Source organism: Anabrus simplex, chromosome 14, assembly GCF_040414725.1.
Source record: "Anabrus simplex isolate iqAnaSimp1 chromosome 14, ASM4041472v1, whole genome shotgun sequence".
Lineage (NCBI taxonomy): Eukaryota > Metazoa > Arthropoda > Insecta > Orthoptera > Tettigoniidae > Anabrus > Anabrus simplex.
The window spans coordinates 65,278,375-65,291,691 of NC_090278.1; the positions used below are offsets into that span (position 1 = coordinate 65,278,375).

The 13,317-nt window shown below is 41.4% G+C and overlaps 1 protein-coding gene across 1 annotated transcript in view; it reads left to right on the forward strand.

Annotated features, from left to right (window-relative positions):
• The window catches only part of Zmynd8 (Zinc finger MYND-type containing 8), a 415,670-nt gene that overhangs the window by 318,813 nt on the left and 83,540 nt on the right, over positions 1-13,317 (forward strand). The window contains exons 10-11 of the mRNA XM_067157629.2: positions 6,538-10,050; positions 10,943-11,096. Coding sequence (XP_067013730.2) covers positions 6,538-10,050; positions 10,943-11,096 — 3,667 coding nt within the window. The remainder of the gene's footprint in view (positions 1-6,537; positions 10,051-10,942; positions 11,097-13,317) is intronic.

Consider the following 13,317-nt stretch of genomic DNA (forward strand, 5'->3'; position numbering starts at 1 on the left):
GGGACAGTGCTCAGTATTCATCAGGGGGGATGAGCAGGTCCTGAAGAGCATTATTATAGTGGTTATTTTCTAGTTTGTTTTGTAAAAATGTATTAATGCACGTTGTACACTTCTGTAGCCTCACCTCTGAGTGGATGCAATTATGTTTTTCGAGACCTACAATTCGCGAACAGGCACAGAGTCGAGTTCAAACCATTCCTGCAAAATCTTGAGCCAGGAGCTCTTCCTCCTCCTTGGCCTGCGCCGTCCTTTGATCTTGCCTTCTCTGATCAGCTGCTGTAGGGGGTATATCTTGTTACGAGTAACATGGCCTAAAAATCGGAGTTTCTTTCACTTGATATTGTAGAGCACCTCCATCTCTTCCCCATCCAGTTCAGCACCTCGGTGTTTCTCCCCGTGTCAGTCCACAGTATACGAAGCATATGGCTATATAGCCTCATTCAAATTCCTCAAACTACTTCTCTAGAGTTTTGGTTAATGTCCACCCCTTGTGTCCATACAGTAGTACGGGGAGTATGAAACACTTGAAGGCACATGGTATTGTTCTCAGACTTAAGATCTTGGTGACCAGGAAATTTTTCATTTTGATAAATACATCTTGGCTTGCTCATTCTTTCTGAGCTTTGATTTTCTGGCTGCAGTCCCATTTGCCATTCAGGCAGCACCCAAAATATTTATATGAATGGACCCCTTCAATGACCTCATCAACAACTGATAGTGTGGTATCAATCACTTCCTTGCTGACAACCATGAACTTTGTTTTCCGAATGTACATCTGTAACCCTTTTAATGCCAGGAAAAGATATAAAGGTGCAGGCTAAAAGTGCCAGGCTGTTTTGATGGAAAATGTAGGGGGGGAAGTAATTTCTCTGTTTTTGAAGATATGAATGCGGAGCTTAATCAGGGAGTGCAAATCATAGTCATCTAAATTCAGGATAACTTTCAGATCATTATGAAATTTATTCCTCACGTTATGAATGAATGAATTAAAATAAATTTATTCAGGAAAATAAAAGTTGGAAAATTTGATTAATCCTATTACCACACGCTTACAAATGGAGTAAAAATAAGTACTGGAGTGCATACATGTATGATACATGAACCAAGAAATGTATTTTGTGTGTTCTAAAAATATCTGCAGGGGTGTTAAAAATACAAACTTCTAAAATGTAGAATATTGGAGAAATACACCAACAATGGCAATCTCACAAGTGAAAGTAAACAGCCATATAGCTAATGATTGGCGAGTCAAATGGTGATCCCTCAGACTTTGTGGACAGTGATTCCGAATTCGGTGAGGAATCAAGTGCCGTTTTCTCTTCAGACGATGAATTTCCTGACGGTACATAACCAAGCAAGTGATAGTGATGATGTTGATACTAATAGTGACTGTGTAGAAAGGAATGTTGACCAGGACAATCCTGCACGGGCTCCACAACAGTTCGTGGACTTGACTCTTCTTGCACTTTCACACCACGCTTTTCTGAGTCAAACGTAAACAAGTCATGGAATTTTAAATATTACTTGAGATTATCGAAAGACAGAAAACAAAATGATGTTGTCAGAACATGTAAGCTTGAACTCTCTTTAACAGTCGTGCCAAAATTAGGTGTCATTTTCGGTCTAGAACCCTGTCAAGGAATAAAGAAACGAAGCCTCTCTCAGAGCAACGCTCGCATGTTTTGCTCATTTTTTGATCACAGCGATCCTGGCACTAAGAGATTTAAGCCATAATCATTGCTTTATAGGTCTTCTGTCCAGCAAATGGTGTCATTTTTCCATCCATATGGTTTACACTGATATTAGTAGTCCTTTTTCCCATTTAGAGTGTTCTCTTTCCTTGTCCCCTGCAGATGACTTAACGAGGTTTTGCTTTAAATGGAATTGTCTTTCTGTCTGCACATTTTTAATACTAACCTGATGTTTGGAAGGAACAAAATTAGAATCAGTTTCTCACTTCAATTTTCTCAGAAGCACAATCTTCTAAGACAACGCTGTCAAGTAGGAAATATTCGGCAGGACAGAGAAAGCATCAAACTTTTTCAGTCAAGTCAGAAACCTTCCAAAAAAAAAAAAAAAAACCCTGTACAACTCTTACTCCGTATTGATTGTGGATCAAACTACTCAAAAGGACAAAACCAGGAATGAAGTAAACACGAGATCCCTATTACCAGTGTAAGAAAGAAGCATAGACTTCAGTGGTAGGGGCATGTTGTGAGAATGAAGAGCAAGAGACCTGCTAGTAAATACTTTGACCTTACTGTCCAATGAAAAAGACTGAGGGGAAGGCCAAGGAAACACCGGATAGACACAGTGAAATCAGATATGGAAGAGAGAGGTCTCAGATAGGAAGATGTCCTGAAATAGAAAATGTATGTAGACAGGAAGAGGTGGCAGGCACTTGTATCCCACACCTGGGATACTGGATTTGGAAAATGATGATGATTTGGTTCTTATTCTTTTGCTGGTGAAACCTAGTGTTTAGTCTTCTGGTGTGGGCTGGAACAAATTTGTTACTTTCCTTGACCTGTCTGTCTGTCTCATCCTTGGCTTTGGCAATATGAAAGTGACAGGTATGAGCAGTGCTAGTAAAGCCATTCCTTATGCAGCCAGTCCCTGTCATGAATTATGTAAGAATGTCTCTCGTGGGGTTTGCTAGTGCATGCATTTCAGTGGGCTTGGATGACTGATATGTTATGGCAACTTCGGGTTCGGCGATGAATGCAACGGGAAATAACTTCACTCATTTGCTTTGTATACCTCTTCAGCAACGCATAGGCCATCTGTGACTGCTGATGGCAGAGCTGTGAGCGATCAACCCAGCCTTCAGCTGAGTATACCCAACATTTATCACTTAAATAATAATAATAATAATAATAATAATAATACGAAGCGTGTTTTTAAAGTAAGGCTTATCATACCTCGTAACCAATTTTAAAATACCCTCTTCATAGAAACTTGCCACCTGCTCCGATAACCAAGAGTTCACGGCCGTTTTCACGTCGCCGTCATCATTGTAATAGTTGCCACTGCGGTGATGTTTGAGGTGGAGGAACAGATGGTAATCGCTTGGCGCAAGATCAGGACTGTAGGGTGGGTGGTCAAAAACTTCCCAGCCAAAACTGTCCAATAAATCGCAGGTCTGACCTTCAGTGTGAGGTCTTGCATTGTTATGTAGAAGGACAATTCCCTTTGTCAGCATGACGCATCTTTTGTTTTGAATCGCTCTGCGTAGCTTTCTCAGGGTTTGGCAGTATGCTTCTGCATTGTTAGTGGTTCCTCGTTGCATGAAGTCGACCAACAAAACGCCATGCCTGTCCCAAAACACTGTCGTCATGATTTTGCGCTGGGACAGAGCCTGTTTGGCCTTCACCTTTACAGGCGAGTGTGTATGTCTCCATTCCATGCTCTGTTGCTTCGATTCGGGTGTGATATACGAAACCCATGTTTCGTCTTCAGTTACGATCTGACTCAAGAAGCCGTCACCTTCTTCGTCATAAAGAGTCAAGAACTTCATCGCATACTCAAATCTTTGGTTTTTGTGGTTCTCTGGTAGGAATTTCGGGACCCAACGGGAGCACAGTTTCCTAAATTTAGGTGTTCAGAAACAATGTTGTAAAGCACTGATCTCGACAAGTCAGGAAATTCATTTGAGATACCTCTTATTGTGAAACTCCTGTTCTCACGGATCTTCGCTTCAACTGAAGCCACCAAATCGTTTGTGATCAAAGAAGGGCGACCGGAGCAGTCCCCATCTTGGACGTTGTCACGGCCATCTTTGAATTGTCGTACCCACTTACGCACTTTGCTTTCACTCATAACAGTATCACTGTATATTTTGCATATCTGTTGATGAATTTCTGCAGCAGACAGGTTCCTTGCTGACGAAAACCGTATCACTGACCAAACCTCACACGCGGCGGGCGAGTTGATAGTCTTAAACATTTTGAAAGGACAGAACAGAACCGTACAGGTTACCTACAGAGCTGAAACTGAGCACAGTTGTTCTCGAGGCATGCCGGTACACGATGCACGCACTCGTTGCGATATGTGCGCAAATTACTAGTGTCTACAACAAAACGGACCTTACCTAAAAAACATGCTTCGTAATATGGCATCAGCTACCGTGTGCAGACATTTCAATTTGACTCCATCTGGCTGTCTGCTTGTCAATTTTGACGGTCTGTTTTACTCTAGGCCTACTAGATTGCAGACCGAGTAAATCAAAACTCTCTTGGGCGTCTATGGTTGAGATTTAATGAATTTTGTCGGATAAACTCCAAATGGGTCACCAGAGATCTTTTACATGCCTGCCGACGTCGTACGACATGGAGTGTCTAATAGAATTTTTCCCGCCCTTCAAAAATCTGACTACCTTTGCCAGGTTTGAACCCACTATCTTGGGATCCGGAGGCCGACACTCTACCACTGATCCACAGAGGCAGCTAACATTGATCACTGACAAAATAAATGTTTTGCTGACACGAATTGGTGTTCTAAATTAGAAAACAAATACAGTAAAGTCTTGTTAAGATGTTTCTGCAGGGGACAAGGGAAAAGAACATGTTAAGCGAGAAAACATACTACTGAATACACGAATAAAAACTATCCAACAGGGATATGGACACACTTAGATAGGTTTTTTTCAATGTGACAGCATTTGATAATGTTATAGATGTTGATTCCCATAAGGAACCTGAAATATTTGTCCTGAATGAGTAAATTTGGACCATTCATATTGGTATTTCGACAGCATTTTACGCAGTTTATCTGCGAGTACAATGAAAACTATTATCTACCATTTCTAAAGATGAGAGGAGAATATTAAAAGGTGTGAAAAACAGGAGAGAACAAATCTGAAAAGCTTTTCTGCTGGGGATTATAAAATAACAAAAGTGCAGGAATGGTGTGAAATACATCAGTCAACAAAACTATGAAAACATCTGGATGGGGGCCAGTAGAAATATCCAAGTATTATTGCAGATCATGCTCTGTTTCTAAAAACGAATGTTTGGAGCAGTGGGTTAAACATTATTTTCAGGTCACACTCTTAAACAGTGAATTGGAGGTTACACTCGACCATGGCCATTTTCAAATCAACAAAACTTTGATTCGACCAATTTGAATGATAGAGTTGATAGTGCGAGTTTCAACATTCGCGCTACCTCTTCACGCTTAAAAGATGCAGGTGCCAGTCCACTTTCTGAGAGATTTTAATTTTGTCCTCATTAGTAAGGAATTATTATTATTTATTTTCCACAAATTGTAAATACAATTAAAGGTTGGTGAATGAAGAAAGGGTATAGCCCCAGATACACGAATGTGCCTCATTCCCCACTTAAAAATTACTGTATAAAATTAAAATATACCATTATATTCTACATAATGTGCTTATATACAGTTACCGTATTGACATACTGTTGACATGTATTCACTTAATATTCACAAGACCTGTTCAACATTCAAACAATTTGACACACACGCACACACGCACACACACGCAAACTCTCTCTCTCTCTCTTTTAAATCTCCACATATACTTCAGATAGGTCGGCTCACTCATACCCTGTCATAGACTGTATAGTCTCACTTACTCGGGATGACATAAACTTTCATCCGTCCTCCCACGCATACTGAACATTCACACGGTAGAAAATGATATTATGTACAGAAGGTTTAGTTATATATACAGTACATTCCTTTTGCCTCTTTCACAACCTTTTCCGAATCCACAAGACAAATCTGCACCATGCTAGTCAACTTCACACGATTATGTTCCTAATCCAAATATAGGCTATCAGCGACAAATATTCGCTACCCTTCACTGTACCACTCTACACAAAATCAGTGTCTTAATTTCTGAATGGAATGCAAAATACAAGCACAAACGTTGCTCACTGTGTTATTCAGCAATCTCGCTGCGAACTGGCAAGCATAACTGAAAATTCCTGACGCTACAGCTTGCTCCTCGAAGGTGTAACTTATTCTATGAAGTTCAGGAATTCAAGGCCTTTTCCTGTTATCACCCAACTGTAACGAGGGCTCTTTCTTACCCGAGTTGGAAATCGTGTTCCTTTCACAAGGAATGGCAAATAACATTTTCAGGGCTACGAAAAATGTGATTTAGTAAGCGATAATAGTGAAAATTTGTGATGCGATAAGTGAGGTATTTTTCTATAGATTTAATACGATGAGAATGGGGACTTCGAATTTACGATGTGCTAAGCGGGAAAATGTTTTAATGAGGAACGCATTAACAAGGTTTCACTGTCTAATCCCCTGCTTTTGATTAGCTAACGATAGTGATCACTGTCAAAATAAATATTCTATGTTAAAGAAAAGTTCAGAAATGTGACTTTTTGACAAAATAATAGAAATATGGACTCGCTTCAAGCTAATTGTGTATTTCTCTCCTCGGACATGGGAGGCCAAGGGGGATAGAAAGTCCATCTTTAATGACCAGAAATCCCCTTATTGCAGTGGGATGAATATTTTTGTCTGCAATTTTTCTTATTGTTTTTCTTTTTTTGTTCTCAGGAAGGTGAAGGCCAACTAGAGCAGAATCCTGCAGCAGAGAAGAAAGATCTCGATGATGTTAGCCTACATGAGGAAGCAGGAGAAGAAGCTGTGGTGGAGAAGGAAGATTCTGAGCCAGAACCCACGAAGTTTGAAACTTCGCTCATGGAATGGGCACAGTTTGAAGAGAAGGTGTCCCAAATTGATTTGGGAGTTGCCGTGGATGATGCTGAAGAAAAGTCTAAAGACGAAGAAGAGTTTGATGATGAGATCGAACCTAGGGTGACAGAGAATCCACCACAAGAGGCAAAGGAGGAACCAAAGAGCAACACAGTTCCAGCAGCAAAAGTTGCTCTGACAACCGAGGAACCTCCACCCTCTGAAAGTGAGCATGGTTCTGCGAATGTCACAGAGAATGAAGATTCGTTATCATCTTACTCGTCGTCAAATGATGATGAGGAGGAGGAAGAAGATAACTCTCTGGAAAAAGAAATCAGTGCCTATAGAATTGTTCGTTCGAGGAAACCTCAAACCAATGATAGTGATGAAGCTGGACCTTCAACAGGTGGCGGGAAGATAATGGGTGCACGTCGTCGAAAGACAAAAGTTCGTAGAATGTCAATCAGTGCACTTAAGGTAACATCTACGGCAGAAGGAGGGGAAGGAAGAACTTCAGAGCTTGTAGCTGGTGATGAGGCTGATGAAGGTTCCATGTCATCGTTTAGTTCGTCTTCCAAATCGCCAGAACTCGAATGGGTTGATGCAGAAACTATTAGGAAATTTACACAGCCAAGGAAAAATGTGATGAGGGACCTAATGAAATCTCTCCAAGGTAACCAACCAGAAGTGCGTTTAAACAAATTAAAGAGTTCTGATATTAGAAAATTATCTTCAAACTTTGATTCTCTTCCAGATTCAATTAGTAGTTCTACACTTGAAACTGTCTCTTTGCTAGAAGCCAAGTTTAAGGAAGCAAATTTCCGTTTTGGCTCACCTGTGGGAGAAGACCATTCTTCAGATTTGCCCTCAGCATCAAAGAAGGAAGATGTTGATCATTCAAAAGCAGATACTTCTAAAGTTAGGGATAGTGAGAAGATATCTGATGAAATTCAGGCCCATTCAGAGATAGGAGGTACTGGGGACGATGAAAGTAAGAAAGACATTCCTACTAGTGACAAGAAGGACAATGTTGAAGTTTCTACATCAGACGATGTAGACAGAAGTTCTCCAATTACTGATACTGCAGAAAAATCACTTGAAGAGAAGTCCTTATTAGCTGATAATAGTACAATAGCCTCTGACGATGAGAAATTGCTTCTTACTGAGTGTACTTCTGATGGATCTGGAAGTTCTGCTGGATCTGTTGATTTTGGTACTAGAATGGATGAAGTTGTACGAGAGCCAGCATCTTCCGAGAATCCTCCTTTACAAGAATCTGCTATGGAAGTTGAGGAGACTCTTCCAGAAAATGCTGATGACCTTTTAGGGGCCAACAATGATACCATCGAGAAGGTTGAGGAGGATGTTCCTGAAGATAATGAAGAAACCACGACTGATCAGAAAGCTTCAGAAGATAATAAAGAAGATAGTACTTCTCAGAATGAAACAGCAGAAGCAGGAAAACGGGATGAAAAAATGGGAAAAAGTTCTGAAGACAAGGTGGAGAGAGAAGAATCGGAAGATGTTCAGGACAAAGGAGGAAGGAGCGATAAGGAACGAGGTGAGAAAAGAAAACTTGCAGATGATGAAGATGATAAAGATGAAGATAATGACAGTACTAAAAAGAAGAAAAATTCTTCTGATGATGACGATGAGGATGATGAAGAGGAAGAAGAGCAGATGGAGGAAGGTCGTCATGACACTTCTAAGGGTGAGGATAATGAAAATATTCCAAAGGTGAGTGCACTAAGTGATCATATCAAGTTTGCAAAAGAACAAGTCAGTAAAGATAAATCCACTGAAAATAAAGTGAAGGCTGTGGTGAAGCCTATTGAAGAAAATATAAAAGAAAAGCCTGTAAATACTTCTCTCTGTGGAAAGGTTAAACTTGTTCCTAAAGAGAATCTCTTAGAGAATATGAGAAATAAATTGTCAGAGTCTCAGCGGGTGTCTGTGAAAAAAGTAGCTGGTGATAAATTTTCTAGTGAGGTTTCTTCGGGTGCTCAGAGCACAGCCAGCAAAGAGAAGGCAGCGCCGGCACGGGTGGTGGAGAAGAGTACAGTAGAGAAACGAGACAGCGTGACAAAACAACCTTTATCAGAGAGAGATGAAGAGAGGGTCACTCGCATCAAGGAGGAACCAGATGAAGTTGACGACGACGATGAAGAAGAAGAGAATGCTGAGCTTAGTAGAAAAGAATCCCGTATGACTTCCAGATTAAAGACTAATGAACGTCAGAAGAGTGACCTGAGCGCCTTCGAGGAGAGGGAAAGCATGAAGACAGACAGTCCCATGTCCGAGAAGGACAGTGTTCCTCCTGCATATCTGTACCCCAACGTAACCATCACAGTGGAAAATGACAAACAGGTAGAAACAAATCCTTTACAGAGCAAGGATGGAACCATTAATATTGACGCTGTGAAGGCTAGTGTCGGATTGCCCAAGGCTATTAGTTTAAGTATCGTCAACAGCAGCTTGTCTTCAAGCAAGGAAGTGGATGCTCCTCTGGACATGGAGTGCGATCACGAGAGCGACCAGGAGGATGCACCACCGGTAACTACATCATCCCGCAGATTGCAGGACTCGGCGCCTGTCGTGACCACCACTGCAAGTTACACCATAACAGGGCATAACAGTCTGATGGAGTTAACAGCCTTGGCTAAAGGCAAACATTTGAAGCCAATGGGAGTGATTGATAACACTCAGGGACCCTCTAGAGCTCGTAAGTCTTTTCCCAACAGGCCTCATCCTCAAGTGAAGATTACTCCGGCTAGTTTTGCTAATACTAAAGGGGCGCACAGTGTTTCATTACTCCGCCGAACTATGTCCCATAGTTCACATTCTGATTCAAGGAGGAGTTCCTTTAGTGGTTTTACTAATGGTGATGTGACCGTGACTACTGTTAGTAGTAACAGTAATAGTGGTAGTAGTAGCAGTGGTAGTGGTGCTAATGTTAGTGTTAATAAAGATGTGCCAAACGAAAATAGTAGTGGCGATACTCCGATGGTGAGTATACCTACCGTACCACCTGCAAGCGGCAGTGGTAGTAGCAATAGCAGGCCAATGGTGAACGGTGCTCATTACACAAACGGTGTAGCGGAACCTCCAGCTGGTGCGCAAGTGCCCGGAGCTCCCCCGTCGGGCGTAGGTGGAGACGCGAGCAATAGGACTCGGATATCACCGACGAGCGCAGCTACTGCCGGACGAATGCCTTCTCATTTACAACACAGACCTCCTGGTCAGCCTGGACCACCTGGACCTCCAGGGCCTCCAGGACCTACAGCACCGTCTGGACCATCTCCGTACATGCCCAATGGTATGTTACCTGCCGATGCTGGACCAGTATCTGCTGACCTCACCCAGCATTCCAAAAAGGTACTGTTCTACTATCGTGTACTTTACTTTGTGTCCGGATTAAAATATTGCCACATTTTAAAACATTTTTTTTAGGTTTTATTATCAGAAAATACATTTTACAAGTTACCATTTTTTTTTTTTTTTACCTAGTACAAGGCGCCTTTGCTATAAATGATTACTTCCACTTGCTCTATCTTGTTGATTCTTGAACAGTCTTACATTGCTATAACAGTGATTGAATATGAAATCCATAGCCTGAGTCCAGTCATTTGACCGGGTCAGGAATAGAATGAATCTAGCGGCAAGGATAGGAATTGTGCCGACTGCCAAAGCCTGTTACACTCCTCTGGGGCAATGATTAATTATCATCGAGCATAAACAGTCGTATGCAACAAGTCTGTAATGGCAATAATTAAGACATGAGTATGTGTATAAAATAAGCAAAACTATTAATCATTCATCATCATTTTAATTTCCCTTTGTTCAGCTCCTGCCAGGTTGGGGTGTGATGGCATTCTCCACCATTGCCACTCCTTTTCAGTAATTGTTTTTCAGTCCAGTCTTTCTTATACTGTTCTTGACCTGTTCTGGACCTCCCTCTTTCCCTCTTTCATTCTATCTTAGCCTGCAACACTTTACAATATTATTTTAGACTTGGTATAAACTTGGATGATGTTTTCCTTTCAGTTGACTCCAATTGAAATTTTAAAGGCATTTATACTGCGCTTGGAATCAGTTTCATTTATAGATTGCAGGAATACATAATGTATATTTCAAATTTATGTTTAGACTGCGCAGTCTTCCTCCCAATAAAGGACATCTTCCGTATGCAGACAAATGAGAGGTTTCTCTGTATATGTGATGTAGTGTTCAAAGTGGGCTGCCTAACAGAGCTAGCTTATTTGTCCAGATGGCAGAGTATCTGCGCAGTGTGATGGAGGAGATGCTGAGAGAGGTTGCAGCTGCTGGTAATCTGGAGGCGAAGATTAAATCTCTACATCTAGAGATGGAGAAGATGCAGTGGCGACACCAGCAAGAGATGAATGAACTGAAGCGGAATGCAGGTGTGTACATAGGCAAGTGTTCATTCCATCACTTCCTCGTGATGTGTCTAGCATTGTAGAGATGTTGAAGTCTTTCTCCGGAAGCTGTGCCTCACACTGTTTACTAGATATCTGTTTTGACCTGGTATTTTGATTTAGCTGTTGCCCCAATAGAAGTTCACAATATTTGGAATTTGTTTGGAATTGCTCTGTCATCCCACACTGACGTGCCATTATGCATTCCTTTTCAAGTTCCTATCTTTCAGCATATTACTTTATTGGTCACTTGTTTGTTTCTGTTAGTTACCTTTTATCACCTTTGTAGATTATTTCATTTATTTATTTATTTATTTATTTATTTATTTATTTATTTATTTATTTATTTATTTATTTATTTATTTATTTATTTATTTATTTATTTTTTGATTGATTGATTTAATTTTTGTTGGTCACATTGGGCTTCTACATTTGTTCCACATTCACTTTCTCTCTGAAGGTTTTGCTGTTTGGTTCTTGTGATGTGTCCAGTACTGTTTTTCATTTGTTCCGATTGTCATTTTCTCAATTAGTCTGAAATCACTATAGCCCTTCTGTGTGCCATTTCTGTTCAGCATTTGAGAGTTTTAAGAAGGGTGTTAATTTTATTTTTGTTCTCTGTATCTATTTATACATTTTATTTATTTATTTGTCATATGGCAGTATTTGTTACTTAAAATCTTTTCCTTCTGTCAAACACACTCTTCTGTCTAGGATTACTCTGCTGACTGTGTCATCTGTTCTGCAACTCATAAGCTTGTGAGCATGAAACATCGGATTACTCAGAATACAACAGTACATAATGAGCCATCTGGTGATGAATGAGACTGTCATTTAATCAATATACACTGAGTGGTCAAAAGTCATGGGAAGACACTAAATATGTTAATAACGAGTTTCTCCTCCGCAACCCTCAAAATGGCAGCAGTACGACGAAGCATTGACTGTACAAGGTGTTGGAATCGCTCCGGAGGGATTTGGACCCACGTATCTTGCACTGTTAATCACAATTGGTCTTGTGTAGTTAGTGTGGGGTTCATGGAGCATACACCAGCTTCGACAGCATCCCATAAATGCTCGATTGGATTAAGATTGGGGGGATCTGGAGGGCCAATCCATGGTTGTAACTTTACTGGTGTGCTCCTCCAACCACCTGCGTGTCACCACAGAGCCGGACAATGGGGCCTAATTGCGACCATGAGAATGCCGCTCAGACCAGAACTGAGCCACCTCCTGCCTGGACACAACCTTGTTGACACGCAGGATCCATAGTTTCATGGGGCATACCGGTATGCCACACTCTCACGCGCACTTCAGCTTGAAACAGCCGGAACCGGGATTCATCGGTCCATACCGCACGCCGCCACTGTTTCATGGTCCATTGCCAATGTTCGTGGGCCCATGCACATAGTTGAGCTCTGTGTCGAGGTGTCAGCAAAGGGACACGAGTTGGTCGTCGGCTGGTGAAGCCTATGATATAGATGTTGATTCCCATAGGGAATCTGCAATATTTGTCCCGAATGAGTAAATTTATACCAATATAAATGGTCCGTTATTGGACATTATAAATTTTCCAATAACGGACCATTTATATTGGTGAAGCCTATGCGGTGCAGTTGCCTCCTTACAGTCCTGGTAGAAATGGGTTCCTGACTCCTGACATTCAACTGGGCAGTGATCTGACTCGTAATAGCCCGTCAAGTGCCCAGTATGGTTCTGCAGAGGCAAAGTGATGTCCGTTTGTTAAACACCTGTGGTCTTCCCGTGCAGCGTTTTATGTGGATGGTAACATTCTCTCCGCGATATTGAAGATCCACCCTCGACACTGTTGACTTCGGAAAACCGAATTCACATGTAATATTTGCAATGCTGTGATCCATGCACCGTGCGCTGTTGATCATCACACTTTAAAGTCTGTTAACTCGCCATGTGTTGCCATCTTCATGACACTGGTGTTCTGTGACTGACTGGTCAGCTACGCTTCAGCTAGCCGCAACGCTCAACGGTCGTACACCCGACATTTTCTAATGAGACACCCCTTCCCGTGACTTTTGGCTACTCAGTTCAGTAATGGTCAAGTGTTTTCCAAGTTCAAACTGTCATTGCAGAGCAGTCATAGTCGGACGAATTCCTCTTCTGAAAACACAGAGCAAAGTCTTTGCAAAAAGTAAAGAATTCCCACAGTTCATATCTTTTACACAGCAAA